The 26950-nt window shown below is 42.0% G+C and overlaps 1 protein-coding gene across 8 annotated transcripts in view; it reads right to left on the minus strand.

Annotated features, from left to right (window-relative positions):
- Positions 1 to 407: 407 nt before the first annotated feature.
- The window catches only part of celf6 (CUGBP Elav-like family member 6), a 112316-nt gene continuing 85773 nt past the window's right edge, over positions 408 to 26950 (minus strand). For 3 of the 8 annotated variants that reach the window (XM_027008799.3, XM_027008797.3, XM_027008795.3), the window contains exons 6-13: positions 22445 to 22588; positions 21576 to 21723; positions 20162 to 20311; positions 19781 to 19843; positions 18582 to 18662; positions 17741 to 17884; positions 11892 to 12041; positions 408 to 7872 (exon numbers count right to left, since the gene is read on the minus strand). In XM_027008799.3, coding sequence (XP_026864600.2) covers positions 11914 to 12041; positions 17741 to 17884; positions 18582 to 18662; positions 19781 to 19843; positions 20162 to 20311; positions 21576 to 21723; positions 22445 to 22588 — 858 coding nt within the window. In that variant the 3' untranslated portion in view covers positions 408 to 7872; positions 11892 to 11913. Of the gene's footprint in view, positions 7873 to 10694; positions 10923 to 11157; positions 11202 to 11891; positions 12042 to 17740; positions 17885 to 18581; positions 18663 to 19780; positions 19844 to 20161; positions 20312 to 21575; positions 21724 to 22444; positions 22589 to 26950 lie in introns of all 8 variants that reach the window. The other 5 variants (XM_081715582.1, XM_081715581.1, XR_014124072.1 and 2 more) reach the window with 4 other exon arrangements.

Consider the following 26950-nt stretch of genomic DNA (forward strand, 5'->3'; position numbering starts at 1 on the left):
AGTTGCAAAGATTTCCATCTGCTATTATTTCTAAAAGAAGCTGTCTGTTCAGGGTAGGTGCTAAACATTGTTTTATTCCAGTTTAATCAATTCATCCCACCCCAACCCCCTCCCCTCTGCATTTATTATGCATTATTCGCCCTTTTAAACAATTTGCTACCAACCCTCCCATCTAATTTGGTATTCAGCTATGCTTAACGCTATTATCTCAATTAATACAATGACACATGCTAAATGCATTTGCTGCATAATTCAAATGACAAAAAAGCCACGGCAAATTTTACAGCTGCACCAACCAAAGGCAGTTTCCTTTCAGACCGTCAGAGACAGCTCTGAGTGCTTTGCTCTGAACAGAGTCAGAGCAGGAGTCAAACAAGATCGGATGAATAAATGCAACAGAGCCATGCTAGTCTACAGGACTGTGCTTTATTTTTAGCCTAAGCAGAGAATATAATGATCTAGAGCTACACAGCTGATGAGCAGTGAGGGGGAAACCAGACGACTGATGGGGAGACCAGGCCCGAGCCAATGCTATTTTACAGCTCTGTTTCAAGAAAAAAAATTCCTCTTCAAGATTTTTCATTTTTAATTACAAAATGATATTTCCATCTGGCATGTTAAAACAGAATGAAAATGCATTAACTTATGGACGAAATACAGAAAATAAAATGTCAACATGGATTGAGATCATTGTATTAATACGAGGCTAGGAATGCAGTGGACTGTTGTCTAGAAATAAAACACCCCTATTTTCTATCCTCCCCTCTGAGTCAAAGACAAATGGTAATTGTAAGTGGCACTGCTCCATATGTTTACACTGTGTTTCATTTTGGTCCTTATTAAATTAACGAATTGGAAACCTCAGGGCCACTGCAAAGCCCAAACACAGAGGCCAAGCACAACACCAAGTACGAAAATGGCTTTGCAATAAAGTTGAGTGGCATGTCTGATGGGTAGGTAGCATTACTAGACAAAATGCTTTGTATTTAAGGCAAACATCCCACATATCTGTACCGTCAATTAACAGGAGCAAATCAGAACAGCTGCTCTCTTTGTTCAACTGCACTCTCAGCTATTGTCAACAAACAGGCAAGATGAGTAAGCAGTGAAAATTTTTTTGTATCAGCTACCTCTTTAAGTTCACCTGAAGCATAAGAGAATAGGAAAAGTTTAATTTCACCCTTCATTTAAAACTGCAATTAGAAAATAATATACAAAAAAACAAAAACAAAAAAAACCCCAGACAGACAATAGAGACAATGAAAATAATCGTGATAAAGATTTCAAGGCAAATATCTGGTTTCAAATGTAAAAAACAAATAAAAAAAAAAGTCTAGAATAGGTAGACCTCCGTAGAGCATAACTGACTATTCACTGAAATGTGCTTTGGATAGGTCTAAACATATCCACTAAACATATCATTCCTAGACAATGTTATACAGTTTACAAAATGGTTTTAACCACAGGTCTGAATGTCCGAATGTACCATCACTGTTTAGTCCCCAGCCTTTGTCAAATTTCTCATCTTATTGGCCTTTGTGCCATAAAATATCACGTTATAATAATTTTATCTAAGTAAACTGAGTAAACCTTTTGACAGTATAATTCATCCAAACAAATAAAAAAACAACAACAACAACTACAAAACATGATAAATAAATAAATAAATATGATTTGCCACCATACATATAAAATTCATTTTGAACATCAGGAACATAAATAAAAATCATTTATTTCATTTTCCTCATAAATTATTTTATAGTTTCCCTCTAAGTCTCACTGAAATATATCAATTTTTTTCTGTAATAATTTCAATTGTCATTCTTGTGTAGTGTATAAAGAAGAAACAGAATTGAAAAATAAGCTATATCATATTTACAGATCACGTACGAGCAGGGAGAGTGCAGGTAGGTGGGATGGCAGGGGCAGGGATGACTGCTGGAGACAGGTAGGCCAGCTAGTCCTGGCACGCAGGTGTCCCGCTCACCTGGCTGGGTCTCAAGGCAGATTACGACCAAACACCTGCTAATGCAACCTGTGCCTGGGGTCGTATGTACATATGCTATCACCCCCCATACACACACACACACACACACAACCCATCTCTTTACCCCCCTGGGCATGCAGTCATGCTGCATTTAACACAAGTGGCTGTGTGTGTGCCACTGTCTAACCAGACCTTAAACAGACTGCTAGGAAGGCCTGGATTTAACACGCAAGACCTTATATCTCTCACAAATGTGACTGGCCCCAATCAGCAACTGCAAGAGAAACGTTCATTTAGATGCCCTTAATCTCCTAATATGCAACTGTAAACATGTAATATTACCTTATACATCACTTCTAGATAATGTAGGTTTGTATCTTTGAGCAAATCAATCTAGAAGCAGACTATTTCTATGAAGTATAATATAGTTCAGTACAGTTACAGTTCAGTCAATAATAAAATGTGGAAGGGCTAAATCAAAAAGCCTCACCTTCCCCCAAACACACGCGCATGCGCACGCACACACGCACGCACACACACACACACACACACACACACACACACACACACACACACACACACACACACACACACACACAAACCTCTTTGCGGATGTATTTTCACATTTTATTGACATCATGGTCAATGCAGCTAAACTAATTGAGAAAAATCCCTGCACAGAGTTTCTCTGAGCAGTTTTGTCAGCTACCTTCCTCCCTGCCCATCCCCTACTTAAACAAAACAGAATCAAAGGTTTGCCTTTTTCACATTGTTTTGAATCTCAGGACTGTTGTCAGACCTGACCGCACACTTTCCGAGTTTGGCTGCGTGCTCTTTGTCTCGGCACTTCTCTAGGAGGATCAAAGTGCTTCCTTTGATCTGCTCGAAATGGCACGGCTGCCTGATAAATAAGAGGTGACGCGAGATGCGGCTGAACGCCTTCTCTGTTGGCACCACCATATTACGGCCATGCACACAGAGATCCGCTCGCCTTCCATTAGCCATGACTGGGTGGAATGACGACTGTGAGGTTCCACAAGCCTTGACATCATTTTGCCTGATGCCCTGAGTAGTGGAGTTGGACTTGTGTCACCTCACTTGCAGCAGCCAGACATATATCCAGCCTCTCATTTGCCGCCATCACGGATCCACCTTTTGTTCTCATTTGCAAGAGCACTCATGTTTAAACAGTATGACGAAATCTCTCTCTCGCTCTCTTTATCTCTCTCTCTCTTTCTTTCACTTTCCCTCTTCTTTTTTTTTTCAAAAGCAGCTATTAAATGAGAGGCATTAATTTTTCCCTGCTGTCCAACAGGTTCCCTTAATTATCTCTCTACTTTCAGTCAATTACATTTCACTTCCTTTCCTTGACAATCACTGCTATTTTAGGGTGAGTAGCAGAGCCTCAGGGGAAAGGAGACACGGGACTCTGCACTGGCACATCGCCTCCCTCCTCTGGTCCGTTAACTAATTCCACATTCATCTCTGGAGCAACATGATTCTGTGTGTAGAATGGAGGACAAGTGCCTTCTTTAATGCGAAACTACAACATCCGTCTAACAGGCTAGGAACTGTCAGGAATAAAATGTAACATATCCAAAGCTTGGCTTCTGACAGGTGAGGAGACGCCAGCTTACCGGACTTACTGAATATTTAGATTTTTATCTTTTTGGAGGTTTTTTTTTTGTCCAAGTTCAAGAATGGCAAGATGTAAAAGTGTTCACCTTTAGCAAAGCTAGCATTTAGAGTCATTGATTAAGGCTAGTTACAAAAAAAAAAGAAAAGAAAAAAAATAGCAAATCAGCTATAAAAGAAAACATGGTTGTCATCTTTCCAGCTAATTTTTATTTCTTCCCAGTGTATCGCACTTCATCCTCTCTTGGGTGTGAAAGCAATAAGTGCAGCCATGTTGAAACAGCACTCTTGATTTACCATTTCTAAATTTGGCTTTCTAAGGTGTGCTCCACCGCTCTGTGGCGCAGACTACAGGAATATGGTACTTTAACCCAAACACTTAGCAGGGGGTCCTGGCCTGATTTCTACATGATTAGACTTTGCACAAAGAATGGTTTCCTGAAATGAAATGAAAGGAACTAAAGTGAAGGGGTGCAGGGCAAGGAGAAGTAAAGCAGAGCAGAGAGCACTGCAGTCATAATGGGTTAAATGTATGACAAAATGCCCCAGTACACAGAACTGAAATCAGACCACCAGTGCAGCAATTTTAAGAACCTCTGAACAGCTTAAACCAAATTTTGTACCCTTGTACTTTGGAAGCAAAACAATCAATTTTACAACATCACTGTTAAATAATAATTAATAATTTCCTTTTCGGAAGCTGAACTGATACTTCAATCCAGTAATCTTTGCATATTTTTTGTATCTATTAACAACTAATAACATAAATTGTAAAGTCTCTCATGGCAATTGGAGGCAGCCTGCAGTAAGCAAAGCAGAGCAGTTTCTGTGGGCACTAGCGTAGTCTTTTATACTGTGCTTTACCAATAGTCTTCCAGTGCTTGATAATGTGTGCTTTGCAGACATCCCACATTTACAGCTATAAGACAGAAAGGCAATGTAAAATGAATAGGTTTTGTCTCCTCATGACAAGGTGCAGGTATGGTTAAGTGCTGCGATGACAAAAATGACAGAGGCCATTTGCCAGATGTGACTCACAAAATGGTCGCGTTTGGCTAAAACACTGTTTGGCTAAAACTCAGATGTCTGGACAATAATTAAAATGACATATCCAGGATGAGGAATGATTTTGAGTGTTTAAAATGCTTATTATTCAGACGTTCTATCTTATAGTAAGACTGAATAAATCATTGGCAAGTATTGAGGTCATAGCTAGTGCAAATTGTTAAGGTTTTATGTAATACTCCAGCAAGCCTATAGTAAATCTTCAGGGCAGGATTAACTAAACAAATGTACAGTGATTGAAAATTTGAAAACAAAACAAGATTTTGCATGATAAGGATCAGAATAAGGCTTTTGTAAAACAAAACATTTAAAAACAAAACAAAACTTTTGAACGAAAGTTTATAACATCACAGAAAGCGTTTGATTATCTATCAGTCAGGTATCAGTAAAACCATTATAGTCTTACGAAGATCTTTAGAGGGTTCAAAGTGATGACCACTCCAACATGATGTATTTGGTGCTATGCCACCTTTGTGAATCCAGGTGTTATCAGTCTTATACAGTTACTGTGGAAACACAGCAGTATGCAGCCTAGAGCATACATACATTTTTGAATCTCTGGACTTTAGCCATGGGCAGGATGGGCATAACAGAGAATCCTTTCTCGATTTCTACATTAAATCCAGCCAATTTGGTCAGCATGATGTAGGCAGAAAGGACAAATTTCATTTAGCAAGGGAAGGCAGCAGAATAGAATTGCTTAGTTTTGGTCCTTTGGGAATCCTCGAGGGAGCGTTCAGTTTAAAGGAGCAAAGCGAGGTTTGATATGCTGGCATCAAAGTTCAGAGGTCAGGTTTGGTTGTTGACATCCATGATTCCCTGCCCACCCCTCCGGATCCAGCCACCGCCATGCCCAGAGCCAGCTCATGTCCAAAGACACAGCACCTTTTGTAGATAAATTAGGCTCATTCTGCTATTATTATAGTATTTGATACCTCCAATTGTAAAGCTTCTCGCTGCTATGATTAAATATAGATGAATCAGTGAAATCTGTCAGAAACAAATAAAAGTAATTAAGTAATTACATCTTTAAAAATTTTTTTTAAAGCAATCGTTATAAATAAAATAAAGACAAAATACTTAAAATAAAAAAAAATGTATGTAGAGTGTAAAAAAAATCTTCAGGGTTAGTTGGCAGCATTGCAGGTATATAAAAATGGTGAAAACTGTGAACGGTTGAAAGGAGTACAATTATGAACATGAACCCCAAACTTTTGATAAATGAGAAAATTTGACCTATGAGTGCAATACAGGCTTGGGTGAGGGCGACAGACTACTGGGACTTTCCTAGATTCAGTGTATCATTCATGATAGCATTAGAGAGCATATTACTATTTTTGCATTACCATTGGATTACAACAAAGCTTAATGACTTCTAAAAGCTTTCAGCTGTTAATGCTGTGAAGGCAATTCTTTTTGCCTTTGCCATACACGTTCTGGATGTATCTGCAAAGAGAAAAGATGCATCTCTTGGTGCCTCAAGTGCATCGCTAAGTTTGCAAAGGCATCCGCAGACCTGTGAATATCTCACTTCTCACAAAGTCACTTCTCCCCAGAGCGGTGGTGTTAGTTCTAATGAATTTGTTTCTTAGAAAAATGCCACTGCTGTCCTTGCCTCTCGAATACCAAGCCAGTTCGTTTGGCAGTTTCTGCAGCCATAAACTCACTTGTCCTCTTCCTTTACTCCATCCTTCATTAAGTCCATTTTTTGATGATCACTTTTTCCTTTTTTGTGATACGTGTCTAGATAGCACACTCCCTGTCATAGTACAAAAAGCATAAAGAAAAGAGGAGAGCACACACCAGATCCAGTAGCTTGGTCTTTACAGTGGATTGTCGATTGAACACAAAGGCTTATGGGAAGCCTGCACCCTGTCAAGTACAGACTTTTGACGCTCCGTTATGTTTGTATGGTTTTTTTTCTTTTTTTTCCCCCTCTCTGAAATTTTCCTTCCAAACAATTCCACAGTAGCTGTCGAATGGGATGGTGAAGAGATCGCAATGAGCAGGATTAGCCATCGATTACATATGTTTTGGAGAGAGGCTCAGTGCCCATCAGGACAAATAATGGAACATATTTTTCCTTCTTTTTCAGATTCATATTGTTTCCCTTTTGTACATTTCCAATCTTTCTTTACAAGTTCAAGTATTTTCTTTTTTTTTTTTTTTTTTAAAAAAAAACAACAGCAAAAATTAGCAAATCTACTGCTATGGTCTACATTTCTAATCTACTTTCTGGTGCAAAAACAGCTACCAGAGCAAACTGTCAGCCCCGATTTATTTATTTTTTTAAACTTTTGAAATTTTTTTTTTCTTTTTTCTTTATAATCATTATTTCCTTTAACTTTAACCTTACATAGGCCACTGGATACTGACTTAATTATTTCTTTCAACTACTACTATTGTAATTGTAATACTTGCAGCTACAAGGTAAGAGATTTTTTTTTCCTTTTTTAATATATATGTGTATATATATTTATATATTTATATTCTTTTAAAAAGCATGTAGTCCTTTGGTCCCTATTTCCTAAGGAATGATGCATGTAAATAATCCTGGATTACCATTTTCTTTTCCATCTTTCCAGAGCTCTCCCTGGTACAGACCACAACACCTGTATAGGCACAAAAACCAAAATGGCAGCAGGCTGGTGTGTGTGTGTGTGTGTGTGTGTGTGTGTGTGTGTGTGTGTGTGTGTGTGTGTGTGTTTGTTTGTTTGTGGTGTTTGTGTACGTATGCATTTGTAAATATAGATGTCAGTATTTACATAGAGATTCAAAATGATGCTAGTTTCAGAAGTGCATTTTTATGCATGTCAGCCTAAGTGCAAAGGGTTTGTGTCTGCAAATTTGCGTGAGTTTGCATGTGTGATTGTATATATGTGTATGCATGCTTTGAGCATAATGTGTCTATAAAGATTTTTCCATCTTGTCTAAAAAACAGCAGCAAAAAGTTGGTCTCTGCAAAATTTGCTTCCACAGATGCCAAAGCAAAGAAAAAAAGGGAATAAAATCATTTAGCCAGGAAAAAAATCCTCCTTGCTCCTTCAGTCACCTTAGTCTCTGATCTGTCAGCGACTTTCCTGCCGAACTAAGGGACCGCTCTTCTTTCATGATATGTGGCACAGCGAAGAAGTCCTTTGTACTTATACTGCACTTGTGGAAATAAGGAGTGGTAGTCCTTCATTCTGTTAGAAAGAGAAAGCAAAGTAGAAAAGAGAAAGAAAGAAAGAAAGAAAGAAAGAAAGAAAGAAAACAGAAACGAGGAGAAACAGAAAAGGTGGACTGAATACATTTTTTTTTTGTCTACACATACAGGCTTAACTGTGAGTCTTCTAACTGTACACACCAACAGTTGCAGCCAACATTGAGAAAAGCACTCACAAAACACAAAGGCCAAACAACCATTTGTAGCTGCATAAACCCAGGACCCAGATGGACGAGGCTCCTTTTTACCTTTCATCAGGAACAGACAGCTTGTAACTGTGCTTGTCAAACACTTCATTTAAAACGACAAAGCCCTGTCTCTGTGTCTTCCATCAGTCAGCCTACTGCTATCTAAGAGTAATCACCGTGACAGCAGAGAGGAGATACAAGTGCAGGACTAAACGGATGAACACAACGCAAAGACAATTTGATTGGAGATGACTGAGGTGTAATTACAGAAACACATTTGACACTTCATTACAGACAGATGACTTCCCTTCCTCAGTGCAGGAAATCCAAAGAAATCTTTCTGCAGTGCAAAAACTCATTATCTGTATTTGTATTATTATTTTGTTTAAAACATGGTAATATAAAAAAACAGTAGCCCAAATCCATAGAACATTTTGTTCACATATGTAATTGTGAACAGCTGAGGGTAAAATAAATAAATAAATAAACAAATAAATAAATATATAAATAAATAAATAAATAAACATCTTAATATGTGAATGTTATGGTTTTGCGGTCATCTGAATGACCAGCAACAGCAGCAAAAAGCAAAATAGCTTTTCTAAGCAACAATATGGTTTTCATGTGCAGAATCTAAACTGTGATGTGTCTGTGAATGCGTATATGGAGTACATAAGTGCGCGTGTTGCTGCCCTTCAGGAAACCATGGGAAAAGCACACAGTTTGGTGTACAGGGAAAATATGGACAGATTCCAGTTCACAACAGAGAAAAAAGATCAAACAGAAATGCTGCCTTTGCCGCAACTCCACATCTCTTAGTTCTGCTCCATTTCTCTGGCAAATACGCTTGTTAAAGTTTCATAATGGAGCATATTAGCTGAAGAGGGAAACATGTCTGCTTTGCATGCCTCTTGCAGGGGGTAACAGGAGGATCAGAACAGACCTGGCTGTAGATGCTCGAGCTCTTACCAGGAAGCCGCAGCTGAAGGGCTGGCATTTAAATGCAAAACACAAACACAGCAACTTTGCTCTGATGGCACTCTGTTCTTTAGAGAATGCTTGTATATATGCTTGTATATGCTTGTAATATAAATCAAAGGTTAAAACACCTAATTCCTTATGGAACTATTTTCTGGTATGGACACTATAGCTGTATGTGCTCAGAAGGTCAACAGAAAATGTGAGCAAAATAAACAACCAAATTACCCCTGCCCCAAATTACAAAATAAATAAAACTGTTTCTTTGTCCCAGTGTCCAAATTTCTAATCTTTCTCAAAATGTTCAAAGGCAGGGGACTTTTATGAGCCATCAGGGAGGAGCTGGCCAAACACAGATTTCTTCCCAGCTGTCATGAGCTCAGCAGTGATGGCGAAGTTCAGCACACTTCGATTCCCTGTGGACTGGCTGCCCTCCCCAAACACAAAAGAAGGCGGCAGTAAATCCCACTTTGTCGTGTCTCTCTATGGCTATTGATTAGATGGCAATGATTTATGTTGGAATTGCACCCCAGCTTCCACAGTGCAGCAGTTTTGTCCAGGTGACAATTGCCTAGAAGACCCCTAACTGAAGATGTTTTTTTTTTTTTTCTCTATCAACATAGTGTTATTTCAATATTTACTGGTAAGAATGGCAATGTGTATATATCAGTTCATATTCCTTTATTCCTTTATAATTTTTTTAATTCACTACAATAAATCGACATATTTAAGACCAAGTTTTTTTAACTTGATTACTAACTGCTGAGCTGAAAGTAAGTTGTAGAAGTCAAAACATTTCTTGCACTTTTGTCTGCTTTGAGTATGTGTATGTGTGTGTGAGAGTCAGAGAAAAAAATTACAGAGAGAGAGAGAGAGAGAGAGAGATAAAGTTGCCATGTCTGGGTCCACAACAGTGCCTGCAGCTCTGCAGTCATTCTGTAATTGGTTAGGAACCTCATAAATAAGTAAACAGGAACCAATCCCCATGTTTGGCAAACAAAACAATCACAGTCAAGTGCTCCGAATGTAGATACAACGGAGACGCATGGAGAGCAGAGAGAAGACCAGAGTCAATATTTGCCTTTGCACCACGGCGACAGAAGGGGGGTGGGGGGGTGGGAGGGGTTATTTGGAATTGCAAACATGGTGTCATCATAAAAATGGCGTACTAAAAGAGCCAATGATTGAGAAAGTAGAGCCCAGTTCCTTAATAAAGGTACATAATATATTTTTAAAAATCAGTTCAAACATAAAAATGTGAAAATTTAAAGCTTACGCAGAGAAAAAAAGCGAGAGATAGAGAAAGAGCAAAAATATCGATACACTGTCAAGTTCACACGCAAAATAACAAGAGCACACGACTCACATTACAACAGCACAAAAGGGATAAAGATCCCAATGAAATCAACCAATCAGCAGGTTTACAAACACCAGCTACCAGCTACCAAACAAAATACTGCACTCCATAAATACAGAATCCAAAACATGACCACAATAGAAATATATATATATATATATAGAGAGAGAGAGAGAGAGAGAGAGAGGGAGTAACAGATCACCAGCACGTCATGCCACTCAATCACAGTAGTACACATGACGTCATCTAAAAGAAAATGACACCATGGTTTGAACTTACAGCCGTGGGAACTGTTCCCCCTGACCGTAGACATGCAGCTAGCCAACAGGGCAGCCATCTTGAGCTATGTTTGGCCCTGCCCAGGTTTCACGTTGGTTAGGGGTAAAAGAAGAAGAACAAAATGGATGGAGTTTCTTGTCCTTTATTGGGAACTGTTATGAGTATTACCAAAGCACTTGTGTTTTTTAGGAAGGTCATTCAAATATGTCAACGAACTCCAAGACAAAACTGAAAAGAGTGTAAACAGAAATGAGAGAAATAAGAAAACAAAAGAAATGAATAAAATTATAAGAGAAAAAATTAGACAAATAATAAGCAATAATAAAATTATGAGCTAATTTCATTAGCAGGTTAGCACTAAATGAAATCCTTTTTTTTTTTATCACACAGAAAGCACACATACACATGATCAGTGAGACAAAAGGGAACCAGACTACAGTGAGAGGATGAAATGAGCACTTACATTCCGAGACATTTTCTTAGACAATGTTTCCTGAAAAAAAAAAGCTGAATGCACAAAAGACATTAAAGTGTCTGCAGTGTCTGCATGGGGAAAGCACACACACACACACACACACACACACACACACAGACACACAGACACACAGACACACACACACACACACACACACACACACACACACACACACACACACACACACACACACACACATACGCACAACTGCTTACATCAGTGAAAAGTCTGTTTTGAGTTTGAACTGAAGACTGCCAGATTCCTATTGAGTGGCCCATTGTAATGGTCAGACCTCCCAGTGCTGTAATTTGTGGACATCTGTCTATCCCAGACTCTATGGAAAAATCACACTACCCAGGGAGCCTGGACTGCAACTGGTGCTAGAAGGATTTTAAATGTTTCCATGCTGTAGCTTTGATAACAGTTTTATCTACCCATATTAAATGTTAAGAACACAATCTCATCCATCCTCCCCAAAGCCCATCACTATGCTCTCTCCATGTTCAACATACTTCCTATCATATGTGCAAAACTTTACACCATACTTTCAATCCTACTTGCTATGTGTTGACAAAAAACTACAGATATGAGTTCTAACTGCTTTTGGTGAAACATGACGCAGGCGTCTAAAATGACCTGCTGCCTTGCGAGAATGGCTATATTATGTGGGCTGAGGAATCTAATCCCAGCCTGGGCATGGGTGCGTCAGTGGTGGCTCTCACCTGGACGTGGGTGCCGGCAGGATCAGTAGGGGCGGTTAGCATCCTTCGGCCGCTTCAGTTGCACCTTCAGCCGCTTCATCCCGATCTGGAAACCGTTCATGGCCTGAATGGCAGCCTGAGCACTGGATGGGTTGTCAAAGCTCACAAAGCCTGGGGGGGGAGAGAGAGAGAGAGAGAGAGAGAGAGAGAGAAAGAGAGGGAAGAGATGGTATACAAATGAATGGAATTCAATGTAGGAAATTTCATCTAAATTAAATTCTTTACAGCAAACAGGCAGGTTAAACCAGCAGCCCTTAAATCACAAAACAAGGCTGGTAGTCGAGGGCACTGCAGCTCTGTGTTAGAGAACAGGTCGGTGGCCATAGCCACTTGGCTTCCGTTAACACCCCCTGTTACAGGTGCTCCGAGTTATCGTCCATGTGTGGAAGCGGAATGATCCCACTGCTCTCCTGCCCTTTCCTTATCACCGCCTCACTGACTGACGGGCCAAATTTTCCGCTTGCTGGGCTGATTCAATCACCTGGACAGCGCTCCAATTTAATTTGGGGGAGAGGGGCTTGCTTTTGTCAGGCCGGCCTGAGATAAGAGCGTTGCTTTTACAAACCCTTTAAAAGAGCCGCGTCTGTCAGACAACCTCAAGCCCCCCTCCCCAGCGCTCTTCATAAATCTGCCTCTCCTGACGCACTCATCCAACGCTCTCCCCAGCCGGCACCTGAAGCATGCTGGGAGGACAGGCAGGCACTGGGAGAGGAGAGGGAGCCGTCTGGACAGTTTGAGCTATGTAAATCAGCATCGGACTCCATGCTGTGTTTTATGGGATGCATCGGACTTTACTAGGCCTGCTCACTTCGGGGTCAAGACATAAGTGTTCTCTCATTGGGAAAGCAAGGCAGAAATGGCAGGAGGGCTTTGGCGATCCAGCCTATCTGTCTTTTCACATTTGTGACTGGTGAGAAGACAACCCATGCCTAGACCTGGGAATTTCACAATCTCTTAAGCCACTGAGATAAATAAAAAATACAGCAGGTGCATTCAAGGAATTCTCCACTTGTGGTACTCTAATACTAAAAGCAAATCTCTGTTTTTAAACTTGTATCCCTCTGTGTACTTCTGTGTGTGGGCAAGTGCGTGCACGTGTGTGTGTGTGTGTGTGTGTGTGTGTGTGCATGTTCTAAGCAATTCTATAAGACCCTTTGAAATCCATTTTCTCTTTGGTTAATCCCACTAAAAGAGGCAGGCTTTGATCAGCGTTAAATGTCAATATTGAGTGAGTAATCACTGTGGATTAAAAGAGCACACCATCCCAAAACACTTGCTGGTGCCGCACACTGACGGCTGCTCTGGTCTCACTGAACAGCACTTTCTGGAAGCCCTGTCCACACCTTGCCCAGGAGGACCACTGATGATAACAAATGTCCACCTCCACAGCTGTCTCTCCTCTCCCATGGCATATGTATGTAAGAGACTGGTTTTTAGTAATGATTTATGTTCGCTAGCCTTCTAGTCTGTCCACGTTCCATCAAAGAAACCTTGGCTTGTGAGGAGGAGATATGTGGGCTATGCTCTCATAGCCCACATAACCCAAAAACTTCCTTGCTCATTCTCGCACATGCCCAAGCATAAATTCATACACTGAAAAAAAAGAGGTTACTAACATGTTTATATAAGTGTGAACTGAAGGAAAGAGGAGAGATATTTACAATAATTTCTTAGAGGTGTAATTACCTCATATCACTCAAACAAACTAAAAGTTTTAACCTGAGGGTTGTGCCCCACAAGGTTTACGACGTAGTCCCTTGGGGTTCACAAAGGCTGATGATATAAAGACAAATATACTTCAACTAACTTAACATGCACATAGAAAACAATTTTCATGAAGACACGCAAACACAGTTGAATAGCTAAACCTACAGAAAAATTTCTATTGGGTGAGCTTGGTACTGAGGGAGCAGGGCTTGAATGACCATTAAACTTGAAGCACTTTTTCTGTGCGAGGCAAAATTTGCTTAACAATGTAGCACTTTTTAGCAGGTAGTACTGGACGTAGGAAGGCAAAAGTTAAAGTGCAGAAACTATAGAAACTACAGAAATGTCTCAACAGAAAAAAACAAAGAAAATGAGGAAATATGATGAAAGAGTATGAATGCATATAGACAAGCTACAGAGAGGATGGACAGTGTCTGGTTAATGGAGAAATGCTAGCTAAGGAAAGTCACAAGCCCTCCAAGTCGGTCCACTACTTGCAGACCAGACACTTGAATTTGCAATCAAAACCTGTAGAGTTTTTTTAATGAAAACTGCAGGAGTGAAGAGGCCAGCAGTTAAGTCTCCAGAAAACACCAATGTTAACTAAAAGGTACTTCAGGTTTCTTTCAAACAGCAAATTGGATTGTCAAGACACTAGATGAGACTCTTTTCTTGTCATGTGCTAAGTAAACCTTTTCTGCCATGTGTGGAAAAAGCACGGCAGATCACTTAGCATTAATACCAATATCTAAAGATGATAACAGTGATTTACTGCATTGAGCGTTTGACAAAAGATGTTGAAGAAATTTATCATCAAAATAAAATTGAGTGTTTGCTTTGCAACTTGATGAGACCACAGATGTGTCTGGAGATGCACGGATGCTTGTTTATGCTAGATTTGTGGAATGCGGACAAATTAGTGAGGATTTTTTTGTTTTATTGTGCCCTTCCTAGGAGAGCAACTGGCAATCAGATTTTTGTTTTGCTGAATACATATATACGTTACCATGTCACTGTCTGGCACAAGTGTGTGGGAATTTGCTCAGATGGTGCACAAGCTAAGACAGGCAAATATAGTGGTCTATTCACAGACATACATGCCATTGCCTTGCTCGCCTTGTGGACATGTATGATTCACAGACAAGCTCTTACAAAAACAAACTAACTAACTAACAAAAAAGGGCCCACCAAACAAAATCTGGTAATGTATGGACCTGTTCAAACTGTGAGCTGAGGACATTTTTATTGGAAAAAAGCTCTGCACTAGCCATTAACTTTTCTGACAAAAAATAGCTAGTGCTGCTGACCTATTTAACTGATATTTTCAAATGGCTCAAGAAGTATCAAACACATCCATTCTCTCTCTTTCTGACAAAATAGAGACATGGATCAGAATCCTGTGTTAGTGGAAAGCTTGCCTTGAAAAGGGAGAACTTCTGATTCTGCATTTCCTGCACTGGAGGAGTTTTTGACCAATAACTCTGTTTCTAAGGTTGACCTACATGTACTTTTTCGGACTCATTAATGGAACGATGAAAATTTCAAGAGTATTTTCCCAAAAATGTGCAGTGTCTGCAAATGATGAACAGATATAGAACCTTACATCTGGCCCACAGGAATTGTTCTTAAAATAGATCAATAATTGATTTATCAGACCACTGATACAGCTCTGAAACATAAGTTCACAGAGCGCCATCTCCCTGAACTCTGGATTTCATTGCAGAGATTTCAACACTGAGTACAATGGCACTGAAAAAACTTATGCCCTGTGCATCAACATTTCTTTTCAGATTTTCTGCACTGTTCTGAAAAACAGATCATCACCTAGTGTAACTAGGATCATCTGGGCCTCAGGGCAGAAAACAATCAGAGGGACCCCCCCCCCCCCTTTCTGTGCATGGGCTTAAGGCATGCCCTCACCCAGGCAAAGATCTTGAGACAAGCTTTGCACTTAGCAAAATCATCTACAATAGATGTCCAAAGTCCAAATTCCAAATTCCTGTTTTTGCCATGTTCAATGGACAGAACAGCTCTTCTGTCTCCTGTGTCTCCTGTCTTAAGCATTAAGCATCCAGTTTAGAACTTCAGCTCCCTGTAACGTTCCACACATGTTCAGAGACAGAGTCGCTTGCAGTATAAGGCAAATGCAGCTTTATTAGAGAACAAGGGAATTCCACTGATGTAATCCAAAGTACTAGCCAGGGTCAAAATCCACAAATCAATCAATGAATTAAACAAAATGGATGGGAAACAGGCAAAGAGAGTAATCCAAAAACAGGCGGAGATCCAATAAACCAGAGTAAACAAACTATGACAAACGGCTCAAAAACGAGATGACAAGACTTTGCAGACTGTTTAAGTGCAGCGACTAATGAGGACTAACATGATACATGTGATTACAATAACTGGTAGGTAATAGAACTATCTAGGAGTGGAACCAAAAGAAACCAAACATGGAAACATGGAAACCAGGAAGTAAATACACAGAGATGCTGCCATGGGAACCACGACACTGGGGAGTGATGAATGTAACACATTTTTCTTTTTTTGAGCTCAGCTTTTGTGCTTGAATTTAACTACCATCAATACAGTACAGAATACATAAAAAGTCAAAGCCTCCTCTGACATTAATTTAAATGTTTACACTAGACAATAAATTAGCTTATTCACTACTGTCCAAATAAGAAATTTCCTGAGAACCATTTGCATGCATTGTGCATATTTTGATAAAATACACATTTTGATATATTTTAATGGAATTACTTTAATCTTTTTTAGAGTTATAAATAATGAATATATCATGTTTGAAAGATCAGTTTAAGAACTATTTGTCCATTTTTCTACTATGGATAAGACCCATTGAGAGGCATAAATGAACATCAGGGTGTATAATGCAACATATGTTCAGGCTGGCTGGTTGGGAATAATGTTAAGTTAAAAGATCTGCTCATGAAATATACATGCGTAGCATATGCCCTGAAAGAATTGCCTAATTGAAATTGTAGGGGCCCCCTGGCCCACAGGCCCCAGTACAATTGGCCCCTCCTGCCCCCCCCCCCCCCAGCATTTACACCACTAGAACTGGGCACACATTAGACAACAATTTGGGACGGCTCCTGAGCCCTACTAAGCCATGTGTGGAACATCTTTGTGAATCAGTAAAGGCTCAGACATCCCATTACATTAATCAACTTGCTAAACATTTTTAACCCTCAGCCAAATATTTTTAAGGACCTCAGCTATATACCTCAGCTATTTCAGTCAGGGCTGAAAGAAGTTTTATATCATCTTCACAGTTACCACCAGTACATCACAGAATACATAATCAAAGCCTCTAACATTAACCTAAAGGTTTACATTAGACTACCTACTTACTCTAGAAACTGATTTTTCTACCTACACAATATCTTAATCTAATCTGTAAATGGCCTCTGCAAATTTAGACACAAATTCCTAGGATGAATGACAACAAAAGTGCTGGTTTATTATTTGTATAGACAAAGTTTGAAAATAAATTTAATTTATCCAAAAACCTAATAATGGATTTATTTGGCAGTCTAATAATTATCATCTCAGATCCCATAAATGTGTCTACACCACAGAACAGAAGGATTCATGGGAAGGAGAGCCGAGCTTTGATAGCCTGCAGGGTGGTGATGAGGAGTTTAAGGACAGCTGTGGTGGGCCTGGCACCAGTGCCGGCACCAGGAGGCATCCAGCAAGGCAGACAAGGCAGGCTAAGTGCACTATATCATTGTCTGTAAGGCAGGCAGGAGGAAAAGGGGCGGAGCCATGTGTGGGTTTAGAGGATTAGTATCCTATAAATTTTGGCTGCTGGGCGGAATCTAGAAGAGTGGGATGCAGGTAGCTTCCCTGCTCGCTCGGATGTGACGCCACTTTTCCAGCGCTAATTGCAAATTGATTAGCGTGCGAGGTGAGCAATGAAGAGCGAGTTGGGGTGGGAGGGGGGGCATGGAATCTAATCGCGTCGAGGCAAGCGGCATGTGAGGTGACTTCCAAAAGGGACTGATCTGCATGCATGCCCCTCCCACCCACAATCCCCGTAGGGCTGCTGCTCTCGGCGGGCGGTGCGAGGCACTCACCGAAACACTTGCTCTGATTGGTGGCCCGGTCCACGAAGACTTTGGCAGAGATGACGTTGCCAAAGGGCAGGAACATCTGCATGAGCTCGGCGTCCCCGAACTCCTGCGGCAGGTGATAGATAAACAGGTTACAGCCCTCGGGCCCTGTGGAGACACACACAAACACAGACACATATTCAAATGAGGGTGAGCGAGGCGAAGGAAATTGGCACAGATGAGGACTACGCTAGATGGAGTCTCTCTGAGCGTCTCTGCCTGTGGCTCATTGAAAGAGGCACAGGATTTGAAAAGCCCAACCATTAGAAATTAGAAATCATTTAAGTATGTGAAGGCTGCACACTGGATCTGTTGTCTTTCTTGCAGAGAGAAGGAGGTACAGCCAGCAATGGACTGTGAAGCTGTGGGCTAGCATTGCTGTGGAGAAAACTGAGCATCTGTTGCTTGGAGAATGCAGGTCTAAAGGACATCATCGGAACACTAAGACAGTGGGAAGACCTTTATCATGAGCGGCTAATGGCACAGTAAAGCCTGTTCACTTTAACACGGCATTTCTACCTGACGCATACGTGCATACTGCTTGTTTTTCCTTGCAACTGCATTAGGTGTTATAAAAATAATTATTACATTCCGTCTTAAAAATGCTGTTGAGATTTGCTGAGCTTCACACTCTGAAAGTTGCTTAGATCTCCTTTTAGCACTCTCCCTAAAAGTCTCCAAGTGCCAACCCCCTACCTGCTTCTCTGTTGCCACTTTTTCTTTCTTGCTAATTCAGAGTTGAGAACATACAGATGGAACATGGCAATTATCACCTTTTATCAGGGGTGGGCGGAGCCACTCTTACCTTCCCGCTGTTGCTGGGGGATGATAGCTGGTTGCTGGGGAAACGCTTGGCTGATTGGGGCATAGGCGGCAGGATAGGCTGCTGTTGCGAGGAGACAGATGAGGAGAGGGAGCAGGCAGTAGAATTCGCATCAGTTTTCCCAGATTTGACACAACAACTTAAATCATTATTGCATTGTTCTCGCTCTCCAGACACTGAATAAATAAACTGCATTATGGCACAGAGCCGGGCCAGCCTCATTTTCACTGTGGTTCAGTGCCCAGCGAAAATAAACTGTTTAAAAGGGGCTTTTATGGAATCAGTTGTCCCATAGGCAATGCTAAAGGAGACGTTGTATTAAGTGCTTATCTGGTAAATAAGCTTGCATGAAGATAACTATTCCGGTTCTGATTCTGCATACTAAAGGATGTGGTTTCAGTCTACAGACTCTCTGGTCTTTATATCAAGTCTGTGAAAGATTGCAGAGGATCAGAGAGATAAACATGATAATCCTAGATATGATTGCTTCCAGCTGTTGAGTTTGACATCTTGTGGACATCTGTGAAATTGCATAATGTCCACTCTGTTGAGCTGTTCTGAGAACAGCTCTGCCATTTTAATTGTAATGGTCCAAAGTCTAAGTTGAAAAGGGCCTGTGAACTGGAGTGACTCCAGCAACTGTTAAATCAGTACAGCTAAAAGTGGCAGCCAGACAAATGAAGCATTTCAACTACTTGCCCTCTTGACACAATGAAAGCTTTATAAGGAGATACACTGAAAGTGCACGACATCTAAGAATACACATATCTATGCCAGCATTTTCATCTTTAGTGAGATGAAGCAGGCTGCATACGGTAGTTTAGTGCATATTTTGTGTCTTTCAAGAAAATGCTTCAAGATTCTAATCCCCCCAAGTTGCGTTATGAGCCATTATAAGAGTGACAGCAAAACTGAGTAAATGCAATCAGTTTCATTACTGAGATTTAACACACTTAGTCACTTTTCAGATGTTCCTGAAGGCTTTGATTAGCAGAGTCGACCTCCAGGAAGAGGGCAGTTCAGCACTACAGAGCAACAGTGTGCTGTTTAGTCAATCGGCAGAGTGAGTGTGCATCACCCGGTTCAGCTGGCAAAGTGACTACAGCAGACTAAAAATACAGAGGAGGACAAAGTCATATTCAGCTGGACTGAGAGAAAGCTAAAAGGAAGGAAGCAAGCACCTGCATAGTGTTGCACACCCGCGTAGGCTTGCTGGAGAGGGTCTGCCACTGTTGGACTCTGTGCTGGATGGATGGATGGATAGATAGATAGATAGATAGATAGATAGATAGATAGATAGATAGATAGATAGATAGATAGATAGATAGATAGATAGATAGATAGATAGATAGATAGATAGATAGATAGATAGATAAAGGCATTGCAAAGTTGAGAATGAGACGTTGCAATGTGAGAAAGTGAAACATGAGAAGGATTGTGTGATAGTATGAGGTAAAGGAAAAGGTTATCATTAAATAGGCTGGGGTCAAATCTTTCTTGGCCAAAGCAAGGCCCCAGCCATGTGTAAGAAGGACGCTGCCTTCCTCAGAGCTGGGAGTTACCTGGGTATGGGTGAATTCCATTGGTGTAGATGGGTTCAGAAGCTGGCTGGCCATTGCTCTGGGGAGGGAGGGCACTAAAGCCGTTTACCCCAATTGGAGCAGCAATGCTGGGCACCGCCGTGCCACTGATCCCTGGGGGTGTGCTGGTGCCTAAACAAACAAGCAAAAAAACAAAAAACATATTTTAACACTATAGTGACACCATACTGTATCAGATAAAAGTTAATTCCAGCTAAATTACATTGATGGAGTACCTTATGTTGGCAGTCACACTAAATTTTAGTCTAAGTGGAGTGTAAATCTAATGGTTGTCACTTCTTAGTGAGCTAACTAGCCTATAACAACTTGAGAAGAGGGACGTACAGTTGGAGTGACGAACATACCTGCAGGGTTTAGAGAGGATTACTCTTATGAGTCCACTAATGCTGAGTGTCATAGGATTAGACACACAGACTTAGGCTGGAGCATTGCAAAGTATTTTGCTGGGATAATGGTCACATCGAATCTCTTGTTTTGTCACTGGGGTTTTTCAGCACATTGTTTTGTTTTGTTTTTTTCTTCATATTTTTCCCTCTTAGCTGAGAAGGACATTTCAGTCATGTAGGATTAAATTTGATAGGTATAACCTTAGTGAGTAGGCTTTGTGGATTACACATGTAGGAGAGAGAGAAAGAGAGAAGTAGAGAGAAATAGACAGAGAGAGAGAGAGAGAGAGAGATAGAGAGAGAGAGAGAGAGAAAGAGAGAAAGAGAGAAGTAGAGAGAAATAGACAGAGACAGAGAGAGAGAGAGAGAGAGAAGTAGAGAGAAATGGACAGAGAGAGAGAGAGATAGAGAGAGAGAGAGAGAGAGAGAGAGAGAGAGAGAGAGAGAGAGAGAGAGAGAGAAAGTAAGCATGAAGGACACTTTGTTTAATTCATTTTTCCTGACCCTGGATGTCAGCGTACTTATCATTGTGGGGCGTTAGAGCCCCTCACTGCAGCAGAGAGAGCGGGTCAAGCTCAAGTGCAGGATTATCTATCCCAAATCTTTACCCTTGCATTGGTTCATCAAGGAGTCCCTGCCCAAAGGCATCAGATTGTCCACACACCAGGACAAGCAAAAAGCGAAAAAAAGCAAACAATTCAACAACAGCGAGTGATCACTTCATTTTGCCACCCGCTTCTAGTCCTTGGCTCCTCTCATGTCACTGTCCTTCAACACTGCCAACACTGATTCTCTGGAAACACTCTTCTGTGGGTGCATTGAGTTTATGATGCCCACACTACTAGACTGCATACCCAGCCGACCCATACCTCTAGTTCCCAGTACATCACACCGAGTTGGTATAAAGGAAACATTTCCCCTGAGGGGCCTTTGAGTGGGAAGTAAACCCATGTTAGAGAGTGCTGGGGGGATATTTAAAGTCCTTCCACCTGATGAGGGCGTCATAGGGGCAGCCACGAGGCCGTTGACGTTGAAAGCTGCCATTTGCTGCATCTGCGCAGCCGCAATGGCTGCCATGGGGTTGAGATATGAGCCCTGTGTGGCAGCCATGAGAGCCGCCTGCTGCTGCATCATCTGCTGCAAGGAGAAAGAGAGAAAGAAAGAAAAGGCAAGGGAGAGGGCCAGAAAAAGAGAGATGGAGCGAAGGAGATGGAGAGAAAGAGAGGAAAGACAAGAGAGAAAAATAACATAGAGTGAGTAATTGGTGAAGAAAATGCAAGAGATACAATTGAGGAGATGGTAAGGCCACTAGAAAAGAACAATAAGTGGACAGAGGGGGAGAGGAGCGAGTGGGATGACAGCGAGACAAAGTCCCTTTTACAGTCCCTGCTGTTTCCTATAGATGGCCTGCTCTGCTACTGTGGCTGCTGGTCCCTGCTGAACTCCCAGTGCTTGTTCTGCCTCCCCGGAGCTGCCTGCCCCATCCAGCTCTGCTAAGCAGCCATGTCCCGTGGCTCAGCCCCAGACGGCAGCCGCCAGCCAGTGCCTGCGTCTGCTCAGAGCCCCCACACTAACGCCGCAGTCTTCAAACATAAACAGAGTGGGTGGGGGGGGGGCACCCACACAGGGAAGCGTTAGGAAAGGGGCTAAGAAACTGAGTCTGCATTTACACCCGTGCAGCGATTAGCTTGTGGCAGCCCGGGGGTGGTGGGGAGCTATATTTAGCATCGGCTGATAACCATTACCCAATTGCGTGTCTGCATGAGTGCATGTGATTGGGTAACGGTGGGCGAAAGGGGCAGGCTGCACTAAAGGTGTGGCAGCGAGGGCAGACTGTGGCGGATGGGCAGGTCCTCACAGCGTGTGTGTATGCTCCATAGGCGCCGAACTGGATGGTCATGGGGCTGAAGATGCCAAGCTGGCCCGCCATCTGGTGCATCCTGCGTAGGGTCCGCTCCTTATCTGTGTCCGCAAACTTCACCACCAGGCTGGATGACGCTCCCTGGCAGGGAAGCAAGCAGAGCAACACAGGCCATCACACTACTTAGCAGTAGAGGAACGCCATTTGCCTTTTAGTACCCCTTAGCCCTGAAGTTATTTAAATGAGAAATTGCAGTTGGATTAACCTATATTCCACCCTATTTTTAAAGGTTCATGACTTCATAAGATTGTGTTCTGAATATTTATTTGTTAAATATGTGTTGCTTTAGATTAGTATGCTACATGTATAGACACTGCGCAAGTGTCCGCTAAAAGCCCTAAATGTAAATATCTGTGTACCGTAAAAAATGAATTTCTAGGATCCTACTTGTGGAAAACACACAAACAAACAAATGATCTGAGCAACGCTAGACATTTTTCATACAAACAACCATTATGATAATGGCGAACAGCACAAAATCCAACACAATGCTTTGCGGTCATGTACTCAGCTACACTACACAGTTGGCTGTCCTGCAGATATTTAGTGCACTCCGTCGTTGCTGGGAGCGGTGCCACACAGGTCAGTCCCAGGGCTCTCTAGAGCAGTCTTAAGAGAAATGTCCACATGACACGGTGCTGGAGCCACACTGATTCATTTAATTGCACCCTGGGGTAGCCATAAGGAAAAATGATGGGTGCTCACACTGGGAAGATGAGATCTGTGAGTGATGGCTATTGGTGCAGACCTCCGGTTCCTGTGGTAGGTACATGAGAGGAGCACAGAGCGTCCCGCTGAGAGCCCCTTCACAGAGCCTCTGTGGGTATGACACCCTAATTACAGCTGCCAAGCACTGGGCCTCACAGAGTGGTGAGCTACTGACTAACAGTGAAGGCTTATGGCAACCATACTGCAGTATTAATGACAACATGTCTCAATTTACATCCAGTTCATTTATTTGAGGGATGGTGGAAAGAGATGGATTCTGATATGATGTCTGCTTGAAAGTAACACACAGACATATACATGCGCGGTGTTAAGGGGACTTGTCCCTGGTGCTTCTATTTAATTACAGGACTAGGATGCTAAAGATGAGATAGAAGCCACACACACACACACACACACACACACACACACACACTCACACACTCACACAAACACACACACACACACACGCATGCACACAAACACACACACAAAGCGTGTGAAGGGCAGTAAGGGACATGATTAAAAAAAACTATAAAAGCGACAAGAGTGAAAGAGGGAGAAAGAGCATGAGAGAGAGAGATTCAGTTTCAGTGTCATCCCACCAATTAAGCCATGCCGCTGTTGAAACAGTAAATCAAATAAAAAAGTTACAGGTAAAGAATTATGGTCTTTTGCTTTAAAGTGATAAATCTCCAAAGTGTTTCCAAGCATGGTACCAGACAGACGTGTTTAGCTTGGCTGTGCCTTGTGTGAAAGTATGCCCTTTGTGCTGTGTGTAGGGAGCTCCATAATCATCCTGGGCAGCCTCCTTGGAGCTATAGCTCCCTGCCAGCACTGCGCCAAACTCCCAGTGCTGCAAACAGAATCGGGTCAGAGAGATGTGGAGATGGCTCTGGTCTGGAGTGAAGGCTCCTGGTCTGCTTGGCCACCCCACCGCTCACCCCATGCCTCACTCCGCCCCTCACCCCACTGCTCACACATCCTCACCCCCCCTCACCTCGACCTCACCCCGCCCCTCACCATGATGCTCACTCTGCCCCTCACACTGCCCCTCACCCTGCAGCTACACTGCTCCTCACCCCGCCTCTACACTACTCCTCACGCCACCTCTCATCCCGCTGCTGCACTGCTCACCAGCTCCTCTGCAGGGGCTGCAGGTGAGGCTGGAAGTGCACGTTTCCCTACTGCCTGGCGTCTCCCACTGCCTGGCCGCACCCCGTCCTCGCCTTGCCCCATGGGGGCCCATCCCCCCCCAGGATGGCATTTCAATTAGTTGAATCGATTCGGCTGTGCGTCGGAGCAGAGCGCTGCTATTTTGTCCTTTCTAATTTGATTTTGTCCCACCTCCTGACCTTTCCCTGTTCTCCCCAACTTTACCCCATCGGTGGAGCGACCAGACTGCCGGATTTAATGAGGTCGACGTACAGCAAACATCTCTCCCTGCAGCACAAACCACTCTCTCCTTCAGTCATTTTTCTCTCTCCCTTTTTTTCTTCTGCTCCTTCTTCTTTCCCGTCTCTCCTTCTCTCTCTCTCTCTCTCTCTCTCTCTCTTTTTCCATTCGCCTTCTCTCTCTGTTTCCTGCAGCAGAGGAGGCCTGGTATTTAGATCACATTCACTTTCTGCTTTGTGTATCTTTGTCTTCAGTTATTTATTTATCATCTCATGAAGAATGCATCTCTCCGGCACAGAAGCAACGGGAGGACATGGCTAGAGGCCAGACAAAGGGAGAAAGAGGGAGAAAGAGAGAAATAAGAGAAAGAGAGAGATGATGGCTCAGACAGTGAGCTATGACTGTAGATGAGTTTCAAGATGTCACTGCAAGAAAACAGTACACATTTCACTTCTTTAGTGGACTGCATTATTCATACAGTATCACTTAATTTGGTCTTTTTTGCTATAGTTGTAGTTTTGTTTTGTTATTGACTCTTATATTGACTCTTGTTCTTATCGTACAGACAATCTTTACTGAAGCTGTTTGATTACATTATATTAACGCTTTCCAGGACATTCAAGTCTTTGTACATAAATAAATTAGAAGTAAGTTTACTCTCAAAGGTCAGTTTATTGTCTAAACTCTGCCACTGTCTCTGGGACATAGATGATGAGGTGAGGTGACAGCAGACATTACAGGCACAGCAGGAGAGCAGGACACACTCCTCCCGTTCCCACTGAAAGCCATATCCTCCCAAACAAACCCAATAATCACCACTCACGCCGGCTGCTCCTTCTCCACAGAAAAATGAATTTGCCGAATTTGATAAGCTGCAACAGGGAGCCATCATTCCTGACATGTCCGACTGAGGCATTTGTCACAGGTTCAAAAAACTAATCCCGTTTCGAGAAGAACAAGTCACACTTGCGAACAGTGCCTATATTGCATTTTGCATGGGCCATGGAGATGTAAAGAAGGAAAAAAAACAACAAAACAAACAAACAAACTAAAAAGCCAAACAGCTCAAAGTATAATTGATGGATGGGTTCGAAGTTAGAGAAGAGACAGTCTGCCTGGCTGCTGTCATACCTGAGCCTCGGTATGGAATTAGAAAAAAAACAACAACAACAACAAATAAATAAAACGCTTTGGAAAGGTAATAGGCTTCAAGGTGCATTTACGTATTTGACATAATTTACACTCTATACGCTGACATGATGACAGTTGTTGTGACAAATATAGAATAGAAAGCTTTAGCTATTTTCCCAGATATGACAAATAACACACTCAACCTCTCAGAGTTAAAAGAATACACACACACACACACACACACACACACACACACACACACACACACACACACACACATAGGAATATTGTACACATATTAGACAACTCTCATGCAAGCCAAACATACGGACTTACATGCTCTAATAATTTATACTCAAAAAAAAGTTCAGGAGTAATCATTTTTAATATAAGCTTCTTGAACAGTAAAAGAGCTCATCCAGAGCCACCAATCAAATCAGCACTGTTTGAATGGAAAACAACACTGAAGAGCAAAGAAAAAAAAAGGAAAAACGTTCTATAAACTTTAGCCTCTAGCAGAAGGCCACATAAACTGGTGTATTGCAATGAAAATAGCAGGACAGACGTAGTTCAGCACCAGCGTGTTTCCATGCCTGGTTGTATTTGTGCTTTGCGGTATGGTAAAGGTGGGTTTAGTCGCCCACACGCCCTTTATTAATGCTACAGTGAGCATCTCAGTGCTCTTAGTAAGTGTGTTCATCTCTCCTTTACCTTTTTGAATGTCTTACCATGGAGAACTCGCTGGTTAACCTAAAAGACCTTTCTTAAAATCAAAAGACGAGCATGCTCCCCAGAAAGTTAGTATTATGTTCAATTACAGAGGGTGCCTCAATGCTTTGGTGAGATTACACACAGTGAAGTATGGCTTATGACATTTCTGTCGCCTTACTGGGTCTCTACGGTGGCAGTCACCAACTCCCCCGTGTGCATTATCGCCTGGGCGGTCAGCGGCTCAGCCGTCTCCTGCTGGAGCACGCACGAGCAGTGCACGCTTGAGGCCATGGCTTCACATTCGTCTTTCGAATCTTTTCTGGTGTCTGACATTTTCTTTCGTTTTGTTCACAGTCGATGCTTCGCAAACGACGTCCAAAAAACGCAACGGTACATCAACTAAGCCTGCTCGACTAATGGACTGAAACTGAGCTCTGGGGATCTGCTTCTGAAAGGAACTGGAATCAAGAAACCAGAATCTGGGAGTTCTCAAACCCAGGG

Source organism: Electrophorus electricus, chromosome 6 (genome assembly GCF_041902795.1).
Source record: "Electrophorus electricus isolate QZ-2024a chromosome 6, ASM4190279v1, whole genome shotgun sequence".
Classification (NCBI taxonomy): domain Eukaryota; kingdom Metazoa; phylum Chordata; class Actinopteri; order Gymnotiformes; family Gymnotidae; genus Electrophorus; species Electrophorus electricus.